Source organism: Rhipicephalus sanguineus, chromosome 2 (assembly GCF_013339695.2).
Source record: "Rhipicephalus sanguineus isolate Rsan-2018 chromosome 2, BIME_Rsan_1.4, whole genome shotgun sequence".
Taxonomy (NCBI): Eukaryota; Metazoa; Arthropoda; class Arachnida; order Ixodida; family Ixodidae; genus Rhipicephalus; species Rhipicephalus sanguineus.
In genome coordinates this window covers 144,971,260-144,992,996 of record NC_051177.1, presented here as the reverse complement: position 1 = coordinate 144,992,996, position 21,737 = coordinate 144,971,260, and the positions used below count along the sequence as shown (strand labels likewise).

General features: G+C 47.0%; 1 protein-coding gene across 1 annotated transcript in view; it reads left to right on the top strand.

The window, feature by feature from the left end:
• Positions 1-1,696: 1,696 nt before the first annotated feature.
• The window catches only part of LOC119381943 (uncharacterized), a 49,707-nt gene continuing 29,666 nt past the window's right edge, over positions 1,697-21,737 (top strand). The window contains exons 1-3 of the mRNA XM_049412946.1: positions 1,697-1,726; positions 1,876-2,039; positions 18,391-18,618. Of these exons, the coding sequence (XP_049268903.1) occupies positions 1,697-1,726; positions 1,876-2,039; positions 18,391-18,618 (422 nt within the window). The remainder of the gene's footprint in view (positions 1,727-1,875; positions 2,040-18,390; positions 18,619-21,737) is intronic.

The following is a 21,737-nucleotide window of genomic DNA, read 5'->3' as shown; positions in this document are numbered from 1 at the left end:
AACTTATCCATCTTTGCGCAGCGCGCAAAATTGACAAGGCACACAAGAGAAGAGGACGGGACAAGCGCTGAAGAGCGCTGAAGATGACGGGTCCCCGCTTGTCCCGTCCTCTTCTCTTGTGAGCCTTGTCAATTTTGTGCGCTGCGTAAAGATGGATAAGTTCTCCATTACTTTTATGAGCGCCGATGCACTGAGATCTGGGCCAGAAAAATGTATCAGTTATTTCTCTGTTCTGTCCTTCTTAATTCCTCACTTATCCCAACAACGTTCCGCATATTTTATCACCTGACTCGGTGAATGAAAGAAGGAAAGTTGGGGAGAGAAGTTAGCATCACTGTGATATACAGGCCCCGTATATACTCTATCGACGTGAAAGGTTTTTTGGAACTGCTTTTGTGAAAGATAGTATCTCCCTGACATATTGATCTAGGTTGCACCTTTTAGTGTCAGTGTCCTCACCACCGCCGCATTGTCTTAATGCAGTACACTAAATGTGATTGTGCTCGAGATATCGGAAAGCACGGAACAGCCCTGGAAGACGCTCGACTACCATGCACTCGTCCACATGGTCCGCAACGTGGACCACGTGGATTACGCAAAAACCGGGATCAAGACTTCCTAAATTATACCTGCCGAGAGAACCAGGTCTCTCATCATTACCGGTGACTTCAACATTGATTTATCAAGACCCAACAACGCCTGCTCTTTATACTGCATGAAAGGCGGCTTGGATGTGGACAGGGAATCAAAAGACCTCGCTGCCACGTCCAGGACAGGAGGCATCATACGTCATTTCATCGTAAGAGGCATCCAGGATTTCCACCAGCTGCACTATACTTCGCACTTCACTACACTTAGACTCCTCATAGCCGCGATCACGAACGGATTCGATTAACAAGTCCGATCCAACTGCGTGTGCTCGCTGATCACGGTGATGACGACCTTGTTCAAGAACTGTCAAGAACCCCTTCTACACATACACACGGGTTCGTGAAACGTGTGTGCGTTCTCCGTCATAACGGACAAGTATAAGCATAACCACTCTAACTGTGACTGTAGCGTACGTGCAGTGCGCTTGCGCGTGCCACTCGGCTGTATATATATCTAGGGAAACTTTCCTGATTGAAGCTTAGTTGCGAGTAACGCCTGTCCTGTGCATCTTTGTTCCTTCTTTGTCCTGTTCGGATACGCGCTATCCAGTATTGAAGAATATACGCACTACATATCAGCATACCGCATCTGGTGTTGCTAACACCCATGTTGCTCTTGGCAATGTTACGCAACTGTAAACAACTGGTTATATAATACATATGCGACTCTTCAACATATGAGTGTGCGTATACCACTTCCTCATTTCTCTAGCGTCATTCCGTAACGTTTCGGTCAGTGTGAAAAATTACGCCACAGTCACTATCCTGCGCATGCTAACATCGATTCCCACGGTACGTGGCATCTGCCGAATTTTTTTAGTTAAGCGCTCTTCCTGCATGATCTACCAATTTGCCTTCAAGGTCGTCACCTTTAAAAAAACTTGCGTGTATAAAGTTTTCGAAGGGCCTGCTGTAGCTGACCGAACAATTCTTTTCTGAATAGAAATCGGAGTAGTATTGATCCATTTCCCTGCCACTCCCCCATAGTGTGCATAAGCCGCATGTGCACCAGACCATACCACTCCCTCATAGTGGGTATAAGCCGCATGTGCACCAGACCAGAACAGCAAGCAATGGTGAGTGCTTAACTTCCTAAGCATATTGTCCTTGCTGTACAGTAAATCGCACTGCGATCTTTCCGGCGATTAGGTGCGAACCGGAGCATGCCACCTAATCGCCAACCGAGTCACGGTATCGCATAACATGTTTCACGTTTGCTTCACAGGGCGAGTACGCCGTGATCGAGGTGCTCGAGGAGTTGTACCACGCCTCCATGGCGTCTCATGCCGCCTACGCTGTGATGAAGGACACGCGTTACGCGGCTAAGTCTACGCGGCACTCGAGCGTGCCGTACATGGCGGCCCTCGGTTTGCACTTCATTTTCTTGGGGTGAGTTCACCGCGGATCACGTCGTCGCACTATGGCTAGCAAGGCGACGAAAGGCGCATATGGCTTCATACGCAAAAAAAGAAAGGGCGAAACAACGAATGCAACAAATTGGAATGTAAGAAGTAGGCCCAGCAGCTCACTTCTTTAGCACGCGACCTGGCGTAACTCCAAACGCTGGCGTAAGGAAACGCGGCCGCAGCAGCGAGCGAAGCGACCTTCGTCCTGTACAGAGCTTCAACGCAAACTTAGCGATGAGAGCACAACACGCACGAAGGTATGAACCGTCTGCCGATTACTGTCCAGATACGGCACGCGCGACCGCGGACGACCACTCCCGGCCGGTAAAAGTAAGCAGTTTTTGCCGGGTAGAGAGCACTTAATGTAATAAGTGTATGTGCCATCTGATTAGAAGTTATACAATTAGTGCATAATGTGAAACAAATCTTAAAATAAAGTGAAGTAAATGGGAACAAAGGAGAGCTAGCTTTAATTAAAGGCGAATAACATGTGAAGTTAATTAAAAGTAAGGCTAAACTGATTTAAAGTAAATCAAAATTCAATGACAGTGAACAAAACGTTAAAGTGTACTAGAAATTAATCAACGTCTCGGTGAACAAGCCTGAACATGTAGAACCAGTGGTGACGTCTAGGCGGCTGAAAGAGAACAAGTAACCGGAAGTAGCAATGCATCCGACTGAGAACGTCAAAGTAGCTTAATGTGTGTCTCGTGAGAGCATACAGGCTTTCGCCTGTCACTTTCCTTTAGCGTCAGCTAAAGGGACTGCAAATGTTTTTGTAACCCTTTTTTTGTAACCCGGATAAAGGCGTATACTACTGGAATCGTGGCCGCTGGCTCTTTTCCATAGGTCGGCAAACTTACTCATGAGTCGGTTCACTCAGACTGAGATCGGCCCGTGAGTCTGAGTCTGAGTGAGTCCGGGCGAGTAATATTTCGGTGAGTTTGAGTCCGAGTGAGTCCGGTTGAGAAAAATACTGGTGAGTATGAGTCAGAATGAACCCTAAGCGCAAAATATATTTCTCGATCGAGTGTGAGTGAGCTCCACCTTCTATTGCTGGCCTATAGCCCTACCTATTCAACTTGATCATTACTATCAGCCTTATACCGGCTTACGTTTATAGCCCTACCTATTCAACTTGATCATTACTATCAGCCTTATACCGGCTTACGTTTATACTAAAGTCTATCTACACATATCTCAATGCACTCGCGTTCATGCGCCACTTCAATATTCAATTATCATAGGCGTGAATTGGGGAAGGGGGTGGGTGTCATGGCCTCCCCCCGCAAGCTCTTTCACGGGAAGTTCTTGATAGAAAAATCTCGTGTGAGTCGGGTGTTACATAAAAAACGCCAGGCCTGCGCTGAAACCGCAGCACAGTCACAGCGAAAGCTGGAAGAGCGGCGTTTCTAGAACCCGTTGTAAGCTCTCTTGGGGCTACAATACAAGTACACTAGAAAGGTACCCACTACGCCATAAATCACAATTTTTGTGAGGTTGGGAAGCACCTACTAAGCCATTATTCGTCATTCTGCGGAGAAGTGAGGCACCAGCTACACGTCTGTAAGGCATTATGTGCACTTTGCTGACGCGACGACTGATGACGATGGCTCAGCCCTTTGTAATGGGTTTAAAGCTTTGAACGGCACACCAGTTATGTAATTTGCATTGGGTGACGCCCGGTCCCTATTTCCCTCTCCCGTCATGCTGTATAACATACGCTGACGTGGGAGAGAGACCGGGGGGGGGGGGCGAAGAACTTTACTGAGACCCCGAGGAAATGGATCATGCGCTTATGGGCTTCCTTGGCAACCAATACAAGTGCACTTGCGAGGAACCCACTACGCTACAAATCATTGTAATTTTACTGAGACCCCGAGGAAATGGATCATGCGCTTATGTGCTTCCTTGGCAACCAATACAAGTGCACTTGCGAGGAACCCACTACGCTATAAATCATTGTAATTTTTGAGAAGTAGGGCAGCAGGCACTGTGCCATTTTTCGTCATTCTACGGAGAGCCGTGGTACCTGCTAAACGCATGTAAGGCATTATGCGCACTTTGTTGATGCTGTGCCTGATGACGACGAAGAATTATGGCAGAGCGCTTTGTAATGGGTTGGAAGCATTCAACAACCTACTCGTTGCGCAATTCGCATTGTGTGACGCCTGGTTACAGAATTCGCGTTGTGCGACGCTTGGTGCTTATTTTACTCTTCTACCACGCTATATTGCATATGCTAATGTGGTTCCTTCCCGACATGAAGCCTGTATAGGACCTTTTTTCAAAGCAGTTTCAAGCACCGGCATGGCTCAGAGGTTGAATACTGGGCTCCCACGCAGAGGGCCCAGGTTCGAACCTCGTTCCATCCTGGAATTTTTTTCTTATTTTGTTTTTTTTCTTATTTCGAGCGATACTGGTTACGGACACCTGCGGCGGCGGCGGCGGTGGCGGACAACTACGGCTTCAAAAACGGCCGGTGAAATAATCTCATAACAGCTTTCGCTGTAAAATATCCTCACTGAACCGCAACCACTGATAACTCGTATTTGAATGTATAAGATCAAAAGGCGTATTGTAGATTACGTGAAATGTTGGCATTACCAAGCATTGGCGCCAAAATCGAAAATGCCAGTTTTACGCTCACGGACTCATATGAGTCGACTCACTTAGGCTCACTCAGACTCAGGTCTCTGAGTCTGAGTGAGTCCGGCTGAGTAATGGGCTGGTGATTTTCTGTACTAGTGAGTCCGGTTGAGGAAAAATTTGGTGAGTTTGAGTCCTAGTGAGCCCTCAGAGCAGAATATATATGTTGAGTGAGTCTGAGTGAGGTTCAATTTTTTTGCCGACCTAAGCACTTGTCCAAGTAGTGCACGAAGCGACATTTCTTCGCTCAAGGCGAAGCGCAAACGGGATCGCAGGAAACAGATATATGAAGGAAACGAGAAACGGGCCTGCACAGGCGGTGTAAACATCGACGGCTTTTAAAACAGCTTTTCCTTCGTAAATGCTCTTCGTCGTTGGGCCAGGGGGGTGAAACTTCGCGGTATTTCTGTCCCGTGGCTGCAGCGATCCTAATGTTTGGGGGCTGTACTATACCTACGAGCGTAAATGAACGTTCTTGTTCCATTTTATATTTATTACCAGTTTACTTATTAACTCCGGTGTTTTTAATACGCAAGTGAACGGAAAGGTTGCAGTTCGGAATTGCGAAAATACGAGCGCCACCCGGAGTGGAAAACGGGAACTGCACCCTGTTATCTCTCACGGCGAAAAAGGGGCGTTTCTTCTCACGCGCCCGTGTATGCTGCGGCTTGCGGTGTCCCAAAGGCCGCTTTTACCACTGTAAAGTTTGTTTCAGCGAAAGTGGCAAAACCCTTGCAAGCCTGAGCGAAACAGACGCATGAATGTATTCGCGCCGTTATCACAAATCGTGCGGTGCTGAGCGGTGTCAAAATTCTTCACGCCGTACCGGCATAAAATTCTTTCGGATCCGCGGCGGGCGAAAGGTACGATCTGCATGCTGCTCGTTTTGTTTTTCTACGCTTGCACGGCATATCAGGATACGGTTGCAGCAGTAGCTGTGTAATTTAATTGAGCATACACGTGCGTAATTTATTTATTACATTTTGATTGTCTGCTTTTGTTTTTGTGTTGTGTTTTTTACTGTATGAATGGTACGCTTAGGCAATAAAAGATTCAAATAAGCTATGCTCTTCATTTCTGTCTAATTTATGTGTACACGTAAACAAAAACACAGTCTTACTTAGAATAAGTGGTGCGAAAATAGGTGGATGGTCAAACCATCATCAATCAGAACGCAACGATTGTCGTTTTGATCATGTGCCGGGTTGCGCAACAGGAAGACGGTCGCGCGCTCGCCATCTGAATACCTTCCACTCGCTCAGTTTGGCTTGCTGGTGCATCCCAATTGAATTTGGCGCTAAATCGCTCCCCCCGCCACTCGGATGCTCAGTCTTCATCAAGATGGCGTCCCCCAGTGCGTGTCTGCAACGCACCGCCATGTTTTAGCACCGCCCCCAAACACCAGGTGTTCGTCTGGCGCTGCGAGCGGATATCGCGTTCCATGGAAGGTATAGGAAGTTTCACTCCCCTGGTTGGGCTTCGACAATTATGTGTCCAGCATCGAGATGGGCGGAAACTTTCTCTTTTGAACAGGCGGGTTCTGTTACCGGCCACGGCGGGCTCACTTCGACGGGGCTCAATGCAAGAACACCCGCGCATGCTTAGATTTAGGCTCACGTTACAGTGGTCGAAATCGATCCGGAGTCCGCCACTACGGCGGGCCTCATAATCATGTCGTGGTTTTTTGCGCGTAAAACCTCAGAATTTCTTTTTAAGCGAGAAAAATACATGGACATAGGCCTGAGTGCGCTGTGCATACAGTACCGACTGGGCCGATTTTCTTAATTTCTCCTAATGACAGTGTTAGCGTAAGTTGTGTTCTTTTTTAGGGGCGTAGCTCCTCTTAGTCTAACCTTGTCACGTCTCCGTTGTCCGGCGTCAACGGCAGTATCTCTGTCCGGCGTAAACGGCAGATGGCGCTGTCTGATAGAAGTAGAAGACACGGCTACCTGTTCTGCTAGAGGACGGACGTGTTTTTCGTGGGCTCCGGAATGACAGCGTCAGATAAGTGTTTCTTTTTTTTTTGCATGATTCGAGCGTGTTTTTTAGTTATATGAGTACATAAGCCACTAGATTGAAGCTTTGAAGCATAATAGGGCTTACAATTTTGTACTGTTTCCTGTGTGACAGTCGCCTGGTTTTTTTTTTTTTTCGTTCGGTCACCACGTGTCTGAAAGGCACACATGTGCTTTGAAGTATAGCATACTAGCGGAGTTTTGTGATACCATTTGACTTTAAGTGTATCTAATCCGCCGTGTGAACGATCTAGCCATGGTCAAAAAGACCGTAAAGTGTTCAGGGTGCGGTATGGGATGGAAAATAGAGGTTTGTACGGATGGGAAGACAGAGGGAGCTGACGCCAAGTGTAAGCAATGCGAGTTAGAGGCGAAAATGGAAATAATGATGGCTGCCCAGAATAAGCTCATGGTAAGAATCGCCGAGCTGGAGATTGCGTTGGCGACAGAGCGGGAAAAAACGATGGCTATGGGGGAAAGTCTTAAGTCAGCCGAGGAGGGGTTAGCAAAGGTAGTCATAGGGAACAAAGAAGCAAGCGACAGCGGGAACAGCGGGGCATCGACCCCCACAGTGGTAGACTCGAAGGGGGAAACAGGTTTGGAAAAGACAGGTGCAAGGGTCACAGGACCCAGCTTCCGCGAAGTAGTTTTGGGAAGGGGAGGGGACAAAGCAGCAGTGGCACGCGCTAGTAAACGAGGCAGTGGCCAGGTGCGGGACGGTCCAGCAGAAGAGTCGGAGCACGTGATAATCGCCGGGGACTCGAATTTAGTTAGATGCGAAGAAGCAGTCAAAGAAAGGGTGAGAGGCGACAAACGAGTTTTAATAGGGAAGTTCCCAGGACATAGGCTGGGATCAGTGATGAGACGAGCTAGCGCAAAACTCGCAACTAAGGCTAGTGGACGTAACCTCGTGATAATCGCGGGAGGTCTAAACGACGTCTTGAATCAAGAATCAGCCGAACTAGCGACCACATTGGCGAAAGGGGTCGAGGACATGCGCGCCATTTCCTCTCAGGTGCAGATAGTGGTATGCACAATACCGGAAGTACCAGTGAGAGATATCAACTTGCAAAGAGCTGTTGTCGACGCAAACAAAGAGATATGGCGAATTAGTCGAGAGAAGGGCTTCGAGGTAGTGGATATAAAAAGGAAGGTGCACAGGTGGGGCGGTTTCCAAAGAGACAGAATTCACTTCGATAAGCGGCTTGGTCATGAGGTGGGCTGGCGACTGGCAGGACGCGCAGTAGCTTTTCTGGGGGGCACGCGGGCCCTTCGGTGCCCACGGTAGCTTGTAATGAGGAAAACAAGCAGGGGGACTCCTTGACAAGCAGTATAGCGAAAAACCAGAGAAAAGGTAAAAGAAGGGAGAAGGTGCGTGTTGCAATTAGTTACATAAACATGCAGGGTGGCAGAAAAAAGGCAAAATGGTTAGAGATTGAGGAGCAGTTAAGCAAGGAACAGATAGGTGTTTATGCGGTTACAGAAACACACGTTAGAGACTTGGAAGAGCCACCACATATTGACAATTATATTTGGGAAGGATGTAACAGGATCACCTCAGAAAGGAGAGGTGGGGGTGTTGGAATGCTAATTCATAGCAGAACAAAATTGGATAGAGTGAAACAAACGTGTTCAGAGCACATGTGGGTTTCGGGCACAGTAGGTGGAAAGAAAACGTGGCTAGGTGTAGCTTACTTGTGGACAGGCAATAACTGCAGAGAAAAGAATCTGGAGATAGTGAAATGCATAAGCACCGATATTAAAGAATTTGGTCATGATGCCGAAATAATCCTTCTAGGGGACATGAACGCTCACATTCATGACCTTGACGGATATTCAGACACCAATGGCAAGTTATTGCTAGATCTCTGCGAGCAACGTAGTCTTGAGATAGTTAACGTGGGGCCTAAGTGTGAGGGGCAGATCACGTGGGAAGTCGGAAACCGGCAATCGAGCATTGATTATTGTCTCATGACAGAAGGAATATATGACAAACTTAGAGAGATGAGAATAGACGAGGAAGGCATTAACAGCTTGGGTAGTGATCATAAACGCATAATATTACAAATGGGATATAAAACTGAAAATAAGAACATAGAATCAAAGTTTGGCAGCTTGTATCTAAATGACAAACAAATAACAAATATAGCCGCAAGAGTCGAGGAAAAAGTAGACGAACTACCAGGCAAAGACTGGAAGTATAGTGAGCTGCTACATGTAATCACGAAAGAAATGGAAAAAGAGAAGAAAACTATTTGTTGGAAAGGAAAGAGAAAGCCAAAAAGTTGGTTGAACAAAGAAATCCGGGAGGCGATCGAGAAGCGACGTGAGGCATCACGGGAGCACAGACAAGCAAAAAGGGAGAAGCGGCCACAGGACGAACTCAACCAAATATGGGAAATATATTTAGAGCAAAAATCCATTGTGCAGAAATTAGTCGAGGCAAAAATTAAAGGTGAAAGTGAACGCTGGATGACAGAGATTCGCGAAAAGAAGAAGGCCGCGCCTAGGATATTTTGGAGCCACCTAAAAGCGCTGGGTAGAAAGTCTGGCACAATGCAACAACATATGGTAGATGAAGGAGGAAATCAATTGGAAGGGTATGAAGCGCTAGGTGAAAACATTTATTGACAGAATTTCTGCGGAGAAGCTCCGGATATGCGGAGGTTCTTGACTTGCGGTGGGGGGGCCCTCAGTCCAGGGCTCCGCTCGCAACAGCCGCTCTACGGGCCCGGTCAATTAGACTCAGCTGATCATCCAGGTTCTCGCTGGCCAGCAGCTGTTCCCATCGCTCCGCTGTGGGATTTTGTATCGGGGGTAAGGCTGTAATGGCCTGGCATGCCCACGTAACGTGGTACAGGGTAGCTTTTGCTGGGCACCATGGGCAGTAAGAAGAGTATGCAGTAGGATGCATTTTACTGAGGGTGTGCAAATTTGGGAACGTGCCGGTTTGAATTTGCCTCCAGCTGACCGATTCTTCTTTATTTAATGTTCGATGTGGTAAGGAGTAAGTTTGTCTGAGTCCTTTGTAATGGTTTAGTTTACATCCGAAAGATAACAGCTGATTCGTTTAAAAAGGTCGCCCCGGGGATTCCCCCAGTGAGTAAAAGTACGCAAAGGAGTGCAACCGACGAAGATGTAGTACTAGAGAATTTCAATTGGAAGAAGGCCGAAGGAAAAATTCCTAAGCGCACTACTCTGGGCTTAGATGGGGTTCCCGTCAGCCTCATTAACGAACTCGGACATAAAACTAAAGAAGCAGTGCTGAAAGCCGTAGAAAAGTGCTTACAGGAGAGGGAAATACCAGACAGTTGGCGAAAAAGTAGAATGAACTTAATCTATAAAGGCAAGGGAGAAAAGGATAACATTCGCTCGTATAGACCGCTAACCATTACATCGGTGCTATACAGGCTGGCGATGCAGGCAGTAAAATTAAAAATAGAAGCGTGGGTAGAACAAAATGATATTTTGGGAGAACTTCAGAATGGATTTCGAATTGACAGGCGGTTAGACGATAATCTGTTTGTTCTTATCCAGTGTATAGAAATATCGAAAATAGAAAACAGGCCCTTATACGTAGCTTATCTAGATATTACCGGGGCGTATGACAACGTTAATCAGGAAATTTTGTGGGATATACTGAAAGAAGTGGGCATAGGTGACGACTGTATACAGCTTTTGAGGGAAATATACCGAGAAAATACAGTTTGTATAGAATGGGAAGGAAGAAGTAGCAAGGACAGCGTTGAAATTAGCAAGGGGCTGAGACAGGGATGTCCTTTGTCCCCGCTGGTATTCATGCTGTACATGGTGAGGATGGAAAAAGCGCTAGAAGGTAGCAACATTGGATTTAATTTGTCACACAAGCAGGTCGGCACGATGGTTGAGCAGAAGCTTCCAGGTCTATTTTATGCTGATGATATTGTCTTATTTGCGGACAGTCAAGATGATATACAGCGACTGGCAGATATATGCGGAAGGGAATGTGAGGCTCTAGGACTAGGATTTAGTGCAACAAAATGTGGATTGATGGTATTCAATGATCACGAAGATCTTTATACAGGGCCAAAAAATACCGAGGGTAGGGAGTACAAGTACCTCGGAGTATGGGTAAATGAGGGAGATAGATGTATGGAGGTACAAGAGAAAGCATCGGTAGCAAAGGGAAAGAGGAATGCTGCAATTATGAAGCACAGAGCTTTATGGGGATACAATAGGTACGAGGTGCTTCGAGGCCTGTGGAAGGGTGTGATGGTCCCGGGGCTTACATTTGGGATCTCAGTAGTGTGCATGAAGTCAGAGGTACAATCCGGAATGGATGTAAATCAAAGGACGGTGGGCCGCCTCGCGTTGGGCGCTCACGGGAAGACAACAAATGAGGCTGTAAAGGGTGGTATGGGATGGACAAGCTTTGAAGTGAGGGAAGCTCAGAGCAAAATGAGATTCGAAGAGAGGCTGAGGAAAATGAAGAACAGTAGATGGGCAGAGAAGGTTTTCAGGTATTTGTATAGAAAAAGCGTTGACACGCAGTGGAGAAAAAGAACTAGGAGGCTCACCAGTAAATATACGGCTAGCAGTGCGGGCGATATGGCAACAAGGAGCGTTAAGCGGAAGGTCAGAGAGGCGGAGAGGACTTATTGGATGGCAGCGATGGAAAAGAAGCCGGCTCTGAGTAACTACCGAAAGGGAAAAAAACGAAATAAGGAGGGAAAGGTTTTATGATAATTCAAGGGGAAGCGCTTTACTGTTTGAAGCAAGGTCGGGCTGCCTTAGAACGCGTAGTTATAAAGCGAGATTCAGTAACCAAGAAGAACAAATACATGCTGCGGGGGAACTAAGGAAACGATGGAACATGTACTGATTGATTGTGGCGATATTCACCCAGGTATACGTGTGGGCACGAGTCTACATGAAGCCTTGGGTTTTAGGGACAACAATGGAAAGCTGCACACGTCCGCGATAGAAATAAGTAAGAGACGGTTAGAGTACTGGTGGCAGAAAAGTAGAGATAAAGAACAAAAATAAATAATGGGGGAAAAGTAAGGTCATTCTGCCTTAAGAGGCAGAGAGAGGGACCGTGAATTTATATTGTTTTGGTATAATAACATAGATTTAATCAATGTAGATAAGGTATTAGGCCAACATGAAACAAGGAAGGTTTTTTTTTTTCTTCGAGCCTGGTGGCAGACATGTCACCGCCCCGTTTTAAAGGGGACGCTCATAGCATCCATCCATCCATCCACATACAAACTGCAGTTCACGGACGATATTCTAGATGCCGCTGTACACAATCCGTGTCGTCATCACCATTTCTCGTCTCATTTCCTAGATGGCGTTGATCCAGTAGAATTGTATGCAATATGGCGCTTGTGTGAATCGACACTAGATGGCGCTAGAAGTGCCGCGGCGACAGAACGGGAAAAAACGATGGCTATGGCGGAAAGGCTTAAGTCAGCCGAGGAGGGATTAGCAAAGGTAGACATGCCAGCAAAGGTAGCCATGGGGAACAAGGAAGCAAGCGGCAGCGGGAACAATGGGGCATCGACCCCCACAGTGGTAGGCGCGAAGGGGGAAACAGGTTTGGAAAAGACAGGTGCAAGGGTCACAGGACCCACCTTCCGCGAAGTAGTCTTGGGAACGGGAGGGGACAAAACAACAGCAGTAGCACGCGCTAGTAACAGGTGCAGTGGCCAGGTGCGGGACAGTCCAGCAGAAAAGTCAGATCACGTGATAATCGCCGGGGACTCGAATTTAGCTACATGCGCAGAAGCAGTCAAGGAAAGGGTGAGAGGCGACAAACGAGTTTTAATAGGGAAGTTCCCGGGCCATAGGCTGGGATCAGTGATGAAACAAGCTAACGCAAAACTCGCAACTAAGTCTAATGGACGTAACCTCGTGATAATCGCGGGAGGTCTAAACGACGTCTTGAGTAACGAATCAGCCGAACTAGCGACCACATTGGCGAAAGGTGTCGATGACATGCGCGCCATTTCCCCTCAGGTGCAGATAGTGGTATGCACAATACCGGAGGTACCGGTGCGTGACGGCAACCTGCAAAGAGCGGTTGTCGACGCAAACAAAGAGATATGGCAGATGAGTAGAGAGAAAGGCATCGAGGTAGTGGAAATAAACAGAGAGGTGCACAGGTGGGGTGGTTTTCGAAGAGACGGAATACACTTCGACAGGAGGCTTGGCCATGAGGTGGGTTGGCGTCTTGCAGGACGCGCAGTAGCTTTTTTGGGGGGCACGCGGGCCCTTCGGTGCCCATGGTAGCTTGTAATGAGAAAAACAACCAGGGGGACTCTTTGACAGGTAGTATAGCGAAAAAACAGAGAAAAGGTAAAAGAAGGGAGAAGGCGCGTGTTGCAATTAGTTACATTAACATGCAGGGTGGCAGAAAAAAGGTAAAATGGTTAGAGATTGAGGAACAGCTAAACAAGGAACAGATAGGTGTTTATGCGGTTACAGAAACACACCTTAGAGACTTGGAAGAGCCACCACATATTGAAAATTATGTTTGGGAAGGATGTAACAGGATCACATCAGAAAGGAGAGGTGGGGGGGTTGGAATGCTAATTCATAGCAGAACAAAATGGGAGAGAGTCAAACAAACGTGTTCAGAGCACATATGGGTTTCGGGCACAGTAGGTGGAAAGAAAACGTGGCTAGGTGTAGCTTACTTGTGGACAGGGAATAACTGCAGAGAAAAGAATCTGGAGATAGTGAAATGCATAAGCACCGATATTAAAGAATTTGGTCATGATGCCGAGATAATCCTTCTAGGGGACATGAACGCTCACATTCATGACCTTGACGGATATTCAGACACCAATGGCAAGTTATTGCTAGATCTCTGCGAGCAACATAGTCTTGAGATAGTTAACGTGGGGCCTAAGTGTGAGGGGCAGATCACGTGGGAAGTCAGAAACAGGCAATCGAGCATTGATTACTGTCTCATGACAGAAGGAATATATGACAAACTTAGAGAGATGAGAATAGACGAAGAAGGCATTAACAGCTTGGGTAGTGATCATAAACACATAATATTAAAATGGGATATAAAACTGAAAATAAGAACACAGAATCAAAGTTTGGCAGCTCGTATCTAAATGACAAACAAATAACAAATATAGCCGCAAGAGTCGAGGAAAAAGTAGACGAACTACCAGGCAAAGACTGGAAGTATAGTGAGCTGCTACATGTAATCACGAAAGAAATGGAAATAGAGAAGAAAACTATTTGTTGGAAAGGAAAGAAAAAGCCAAAAAGTTGGTGGAACAAAGAAATCCGGGAAGCAATCGAGATGCGACGTCAGGCATCACGGGAGCACAGACAGGCAAAAAAGGAGAAGCGACCACAGGACGAAGTCAACCAAATATGGGAAATATATTTAGAGCAAAAATCCATTGTGCAGAAATTAGTCGAGGCAAAAATTAAAGGTGAAAGTAAACGCTGGATGACAGAGATTCGCGAAAAGAAGAAGGCCGCGCCTAGGATATTTTGGAGCCACCTAAAAGCGCTGGGTAGGAAGTCTGTCGCAATGCAACAGCATATGGTAGATGAAGGAGGAAATAAATTGGAAGGATATGAAGCGCTAGGTTACATCCGAAAGATAACAGCCGATTCGTTTAAAAAGGTCCCCCAGGGGATTCCCCCGGTGAGTAAAAGTACGCAAAGGAGTGCAACCGACGAAGATGTAGTACTAGAGAATTTCAATTGGAAGAAGGCCGAAGGAAAAATTCCTAAGCGCACTACTCCGGGCTTAGATGGGGTGCCCGTCAGTCTCATTAACGAACTCGGACATAACACTAAAGAAGCACTGCTGAAAGCCGTAGAAAAGTGCTTGCAGAAGAGGGAAATACCAGACAGTTGGCGAAAAAGTAGAATGAACTTAATCTATAAAGGCAAGGGAGAAAAAGATAACATTCGCTCGTATAGACCGCTAACAATTACATCGGTGCTATACAGGTTGGCGATGCAGGCAGTAAAATTAAAAATAGAAGCGTGGGTAGAACAAAATGATATTTGGGAGAACTTCAGAATGGATTTCGAATCGACAGGCGGTTAGACGATAATCTGTTTGTTCTTACCCAGTGTATAGAAATATCTAAAATAGAAAACAGGCCCTTATACGTAGCTTATCTAGATATCACCGGGGCGTATGAAAACGTTAATCAGGAAATTTTGTGGGATATATTGAAGGAAGTGGGCATAGGTGACGACTGTGTACAGCTTTTGAAGGAAATATACCGAGAAAATACAGTTGTATAGAATGGGAAGGAATAAGTGGCAAGGACAGCGTTGAAATTAGCAAGGGGCTGAGACAGGGATGCCCTCTGTCCCCGCTGTTATTCATGCTGTACATGGCGAGGATGGAAAAAGCGCTAGAAGGTAGCAACATTGGATTTAATTTGTCACACAAACAGGTCGGAGCGATGGTTGAGCAGAAGCTTCCTGGTCTATTTTATGCTGATGATATTGTCTTACTTGCGGACAGTCAAGATGATATACAGCGACTGGCAGATATATGCGGAAGGGAGTGTGAGGCTCTAGGACTAGGATTTAGTGCAACAAAATGTGGATTGATGGTATTCAATGATCACGGAGACCATACGGTCTTCATACAGGGCCAAAAAATACCGAGGGTAAGCGAGTACAAGTACCTCGGAGTATGGGTAAATGAGGGGGATAGATATATGGAAGTACAAGAGAAAGCATCGGTAGCAAAGGGAAAGAGGAATGCTGCAATTATGAAGCACAGAGCTTTATGGGGATACAATAGGTACGAGGTGCTTCGAGGGCTGTGGAAGGGTGTGATGGTTCCGGGGCTTACATTTGGGAACTCAGTGGTGTGCATGAAGTCAGAGGTGCAATCAGGAATGGATGTAAATCAAAGGACGGTGGGCCGCCTCGCGTTGGGCGCTCACGGGAAGACGACAAATGAGGCGGTAAAGGGTGATATGGGATGGACAGGCTTTGAAGTGAGGGAAGCGCAGAGCAAAATGAGATTCGAAGAGAGGCTGAGGAAAATGAAGGAGAGTAGATGGGCAGAGAAGGTTTTCAGGTATTTGTATAGAAAAAGCGTTGACACGCAGTGGAGAAAAAGAACTAGGAGGCTCACCAGTAAATATACGGCTGGCAGTGCGGGCGATATGGCAACAAGGAGCGTTAAGCGGAAGGTCAGAGAGGCGGAGAGGACTTGTTGGATGACAGCGATGGAAAAGAAGCCGGTTCTGAGTAACTACCGAAAAGGAAAAAACGAAATAAGGAGGGAAAGGTTTTATGATAATTCAAGGGGAAGCGCTTTGCTGTTTGAGGCAAGGTCGGGCTGCCTTAGAACGCGTAGTTATAAAGCGAAATTCAGTAACGAAGAAGAACAATGTACATGCTGCGGGGGAACTAAGGAAACGATGGAACATGTACTGATTGAATGTGGCGATATTCACCCAGGTATACGTGTGGGCACGAGTCTACATGAGGCCTTGGGTTTTAGGGACAACAATGGAAAGCTGAACACGTCCGCGATAGAAATAAGTAAGAGACGGTTAGAGTATTGGTGGCAGAAAAGTAGAGATAAAGTACAAAAATAAATAACTGGGAAAAAAAAAGGTCATTCTGCCTTAAGAGGCAGAGAGATGGACCGTGAATTTATATTTTTGGGTATAATAACGTAGATTTAATCAATGTAGATAAGACATTAGGACAACATGAAACAAGGAAGTTTTTTTTTTCTTTCTTTTTTTTTCGCCTTCGAGCCTGGTGGCAGACATGTCACCGCCCCGTTATAAAGGGGACGCTCATAGCATCCATCCATCCATCCTCTCCGATTGGCTGCTGCGCGGGCTTCGCGGGGATGCGCGGGGAGCGAGCGCCTCTCTCAATCTCCTGGAACGTCGCCGTACGTGTCGGATCGTTGGTGAAGCATGAACGATGCGCAGCGGCGGGCGCTCGCTTGGCGGCAGCCAGCCGGATCCCGAGAAGGTGCGCGCCAAGGACGCCGCTGCGAAACGGGCTCAACGAGAAGCCGATCCCGAGATCATGATTGCTTCAGGAGCTTCGCCCAAGCTCTTCATCATTCACCCGTGGATATGCTGTAATTTTTTTCTGTGAAGGGGGACTGTGTCTGCAGCTCTTTAATGTAGCGGTTTGCTACCCTTTACTAGGGAAGGGGCAAGGGGAGGATAGAAAGGTAAGGAATTTAAAAAAAAAAACATAAAGAAAAAAAAAGCTGTTTATTCGGGTTAACCTCCCTGCCTTTCACTTAACCTTTCGCTCTCGCTCTCTCAGTGTAGCGCATTCGAAGTGTATACGGAAGTCCGTCCTGTGGCCACGTCTTTTTTCCAGCTAACATCTTTACTACAGTTTCGGCTCTCGAAGCAACGTACACATGTAACGTAATGAACGAACAGCACATTTAGATTGATAAGGTATACAGGTATACAGACGAAGGCGTCGGTTCGCGCTAAGTGTGTTGTTCGTTGATACGCGACGCGTGAGCACAGTAATCGCGGTGTCAGTGAGGACACGTAACGTGCTGTTAGTATTCGTATTTCGCGGCATTTATTTTAGACACAGAAATATCGTTACGCGAGAGAAGCAGAAAGACAGATGGAAGCCGGGGAAATCAGATGCCTCTTAGAGCGCTCTACAACATTCATATTGTACTGAAAAATGAATACTCACTGTGTTGTTCAGATATTGTTCACTACTTGTGCAGCTAAACCGAATAAATCGAATGATACTTGCTCAACACATTAGCCACCAACAGGTCCTACACGGATGCTTCGTTATGTATCCGAGCGGTAACCTGAATTTATACAAAGGAACTACCTTTGCTGGTCAGATTATGCGTCGTAATGGATAGGTGGCTCCAAGATGTGAAATGTGGCAGATTTCTGTTGTTGACATTATTTTCCGACTCACTCATTCTTCGCTATTGATAAAGAACCCGCGTTTCTGACTTTTCCCAATAAAAGTCTATCAAATAAGCGGGACTTGCCTCCCAAGATAACCTTTAGCAGAGTAGGGCACTTGGCGGGGGGAGCTGGTCACCTTCCGTTGAAATTCAGTTCAGAGTTGGCTCTTGACTTTTTCTAGCCTCCAGTCTTAAAGGAACACCGAAGAGAAAAACAATTTGTTTTTTCGTATCAGTAAATTACTGTTTCACAGAACCAAAACCACCCCGCTTGCCGCGAGAACACGCTTGGTAAGCGGGAAAACACGCAAAAAGAAAGTAGGAATGGCGACGCCACCTTGAAGCTCCCTAAGCAATCACCGTGACGTCATAGATTTTTGATGGCGCCTACTTGAGCCTACAAGGTCCCTGACAGGCAAAAAATGAAGTGTCTGAGGGCTAGAGACTTAACAAACCAAGTTTCAAGAAATGTGGAGCCAGTGTCCCCAAAATACGAAATCGGTGACATCACGTGCGGAGACTTCGGCGCGAAACTTGAAAATGAAAATTTGACCTTGATTTTCTCCTCTAATAATAAAGCTATGATGGTGAAATTAACGGCAGTAGAGTTCTCGGAGAATAATTTATCAGTTTAAACTGATTCATCGTTTCACTTTAGTATCCCTTTAGGCTTCCGCTTTGTACGCAAAAATGCCTATGCCGTAATAGAATCCATTAGGCGACATTGTTTCAAAGTGGGGATGCCAACGACGCAGGCGGCACCTGCTGTGTCACGTGATGCCGCGCAAGCTGCTGTACCTAGTGGACATGCTGCTGCACGTGTTCCTCCTGCTCTCGGACGCGATGCTCTTAGTGGCCCTGCTACGCTGCTCGCCCGAGTCACTCCAGTTGGCGACGGGTCGGATGCTGTGGGGTGGCAGCTGTCACGTGGGTTCCATGATCGTGGCCGTCGTGAGCATCGTCTACCAAGCGGCCGCCCTCATGTGAGTGTATAGACTCGGGAACGAGACACCGCGGCTCCTACGTAAACGAGCACAGAGGATAGTTGCAGCAGTAGTCGTCACTTGATCCATATGGGCTTTCTTGTCCTCTTTCTGAGGACAGAGCGCTCTGTTTCAGCTTGCTTCAGAGGTGGACGAAAACCAGAGGCCTCACCACGGAGAGGGAGCTATGAAACTTTGTCTTGGTTCACAACACTGCCAGTGAAGGCATGACTGTGTTAAATTAAAGCCATTAAGAAATTAAAGCTGGCTGTAGCTAACAGGAAGAACAGACTGTTGGGCGAGTTGGTAATGTATTCTGTAAAAACTGCGCGAAAAACGTGGACAAAGAGAGAAACGGACGACACAAGCGCATACTAACAACTGAAAGTTTATTGAAAAAACACAGAATATGAAGAGCAAATAAACCACGTGTGCAAGGTTAAACGACAGACAGTTACAAGTGCGCATCGAGATACGCAATCTCCGCCTCGTGCAACGCCACAGATGACCTGGCAACACAACTATCTCCAGCTTTGAAGATTAAATACGCTTCAACAATCTCACGTGTAGTACGTTCCTTGTGTCTTGCTAGAACTTTCGTTCCGTGGAAAAGCGGGCTGCACTTACAATCGCGACAGTGTAAAGACAGATTTGTAGAAGGCTGTCCTTTCATCGACAACCTGTGGTCATTCAATCTCTGATTAAGACAGCGGCCGGTCTGCCCGATATAACTGTTTCCACAGGAGAGAGAAACAGAATATACCACACCTTTGCAACATTCCGATAGGCCATCCCTGTGTTTGACCCCGCACTCAAACCACTTTGGAGATGCACTCTCCACCTTTCTTTCGACAGCCCCGCAAATCCTGCCCAACTTATTCCTCGCCGAAAATACCACGTGTACTCCGTACCTCGCGCCAACCTTCTTGAGGTGGTGCGAGACACCATGCAGGTAGGGGATGCTGACCAGTGCATTCTTATCCGGATCACTCGCAACAGGGGTTGAACCTTTTCGCTCGGACTTCAGGTTGCGCAAAATCTTTTCACAAAGGCGGGCCAAAACAGGCCCAGGGAAGCGGGCCTCCCTAAGCCGCCCCACCTGCCTGTTGAAGCTTTCCGCAAGAAGGTGTGGGCATGTTTTCTTTAAGGCTGCGGTCAAACAAGAAACAGCCACCCCGTTTTCCACTAGCTTAGAATGGCTGGAACGAAAATCCAAAATTGGCTTTTCTGAACGTGGTGAATAAATCCAGCAAACATGGGAGCCACCGAACCGAATGACCAAATCAAGAAACTGCGTAGCACCCTCTTTGAGAACCTCAAAAGTGAAGTTTAGACCACACCCTTTCTCCTTGAAAAGTTTCAGAGCGTCCACTCTAGCCCCAACACATCGACAGGAATCTACGAGAACAAGGTAATCATCAACATACCTAAATGTTCTTACAGCAATATCCGTTAGGTCGGGTTCAATTTCCCTGTCCACTCTGCTCAAATAAATTTCGCTTAATACCGGGGCATCGCTGGACCCAATACAGACACCAGACTTCTGAGTATAGACATTTCCAGCCCAACCGATCACAGTGGACCGTAAGTACAAGTCTAACAGTTCCAGAAAAGCCCCAACAGAAATACCCCAATTGTCTTGGAATACTTGCTCGTCATTATCCTTAACAATGCAGTCCTTCACATAGGAAAGGAGTTTATCGTTCGGCAATGAATAAAATAAGTCGTCAACATCAATGCTAAAACCCGAAAGAGAGGCTCCAACGTCAGTCTCAAAGAACTGGATCACTTCAGAAGAGTTTTTCACACGATACGGATCCATAATGCGCAAAGACGATAGGTGCTTTTGCAGAAACCTCGAGACGTGACGCTGCCAAGTCCCACGTTCACTCACAATTAGACGAAAAGGCACACCGATCTTGTGGGTCTTCGCGGTGAAGAACACATGAAGCAGGGAACACTTTTCATTCTTTACAGAAGCAAGAACTTTTTCCAGACTCAAGTCATTCAGTAGACTGAGCGCTTTCTTCTTCATAACTTCTGGTTTGGCGTTCAGCCTTTTCAGATTCTTGTCCACTGCCTCCTTCGCTTTTTCCAAAAACGTTTATTCTCTCATCAAAACAAAGGACCCTTCCTTATCCGCTATCAAGGGCCGGATTCCTTTCCCAACCAAGTCATTCACCAGGGTAGATAACCGTACATGAGAATGAGCCCGCTCCTGCGCTGAAGCCATAACATCAGCAGCCTCACCAATGGAACGTGGGCGCTCATTTCGGCCACTTTAGCAGAGACTGAACGTGCCATCCCTAAACGCTCCGCCGCTCCGAGAAGAGGTTCAAAGCAGAATTTTGGCCCCAGGCCCAACACATGCTTGCGCCCTTCATCCAGCGCGCAGTCTCCCACTGTCACCACTTTTCCTGGAGGGGGCTCTTCTTTTTTCACTTTCGGCAATGACGGACGCAAGACGTTCCATAGGAATTCCGTAATACGATGCCTAGTGCCCGACCAATCCTTGTACGTGCGACTCACCTTCCCATTGGCGTAGACACCGCAGCGGACACGAAGGTAATCATCATAAAGTCTGGCCTGCCGCCATCATTCAGACACGAGAATCTTGCAAATCCTTCTCGAATGACTGGGAGAAGGCTGAATCCATCCGCACATAGCCTGGACGTCAGGTGGGCACAGTTTCCGCTTGACATGCCAAGTAGCGGAACGGGCACGGCACACGCAAACAGCATGAAGGGCCACCAAAACGGCGGGATTTGTGAAGGTTAGGGTTGAACACTCAAAAGAGCCCAGCGAACCAGTAATATAACTTAGAAGAACAGACTGTTGGGCGAGTTGGTAATGCATTGTGTAAAAACTGCGCGAAAAACGTGGACAAAGAGGAAAAGTGGTGACAGTGGGAGACTGCGCGCTGGATGAAGGGCACAAGCGTGTGTTGAGCCTGGGGCCAAAATTCTGCTTTGAACCTCGTCTCGGAGCGGCGGAGCGTTTAGGGATGGCACGTTCAGTCTCTGCTAAAGTGGCCGAAATGAGCGCCCACGTTCCATTGGTGAGGCTGCTGATGTTATGGCTTCAGCGCAGGAGCGGGCTCATTCTCGTGTACGGTTATC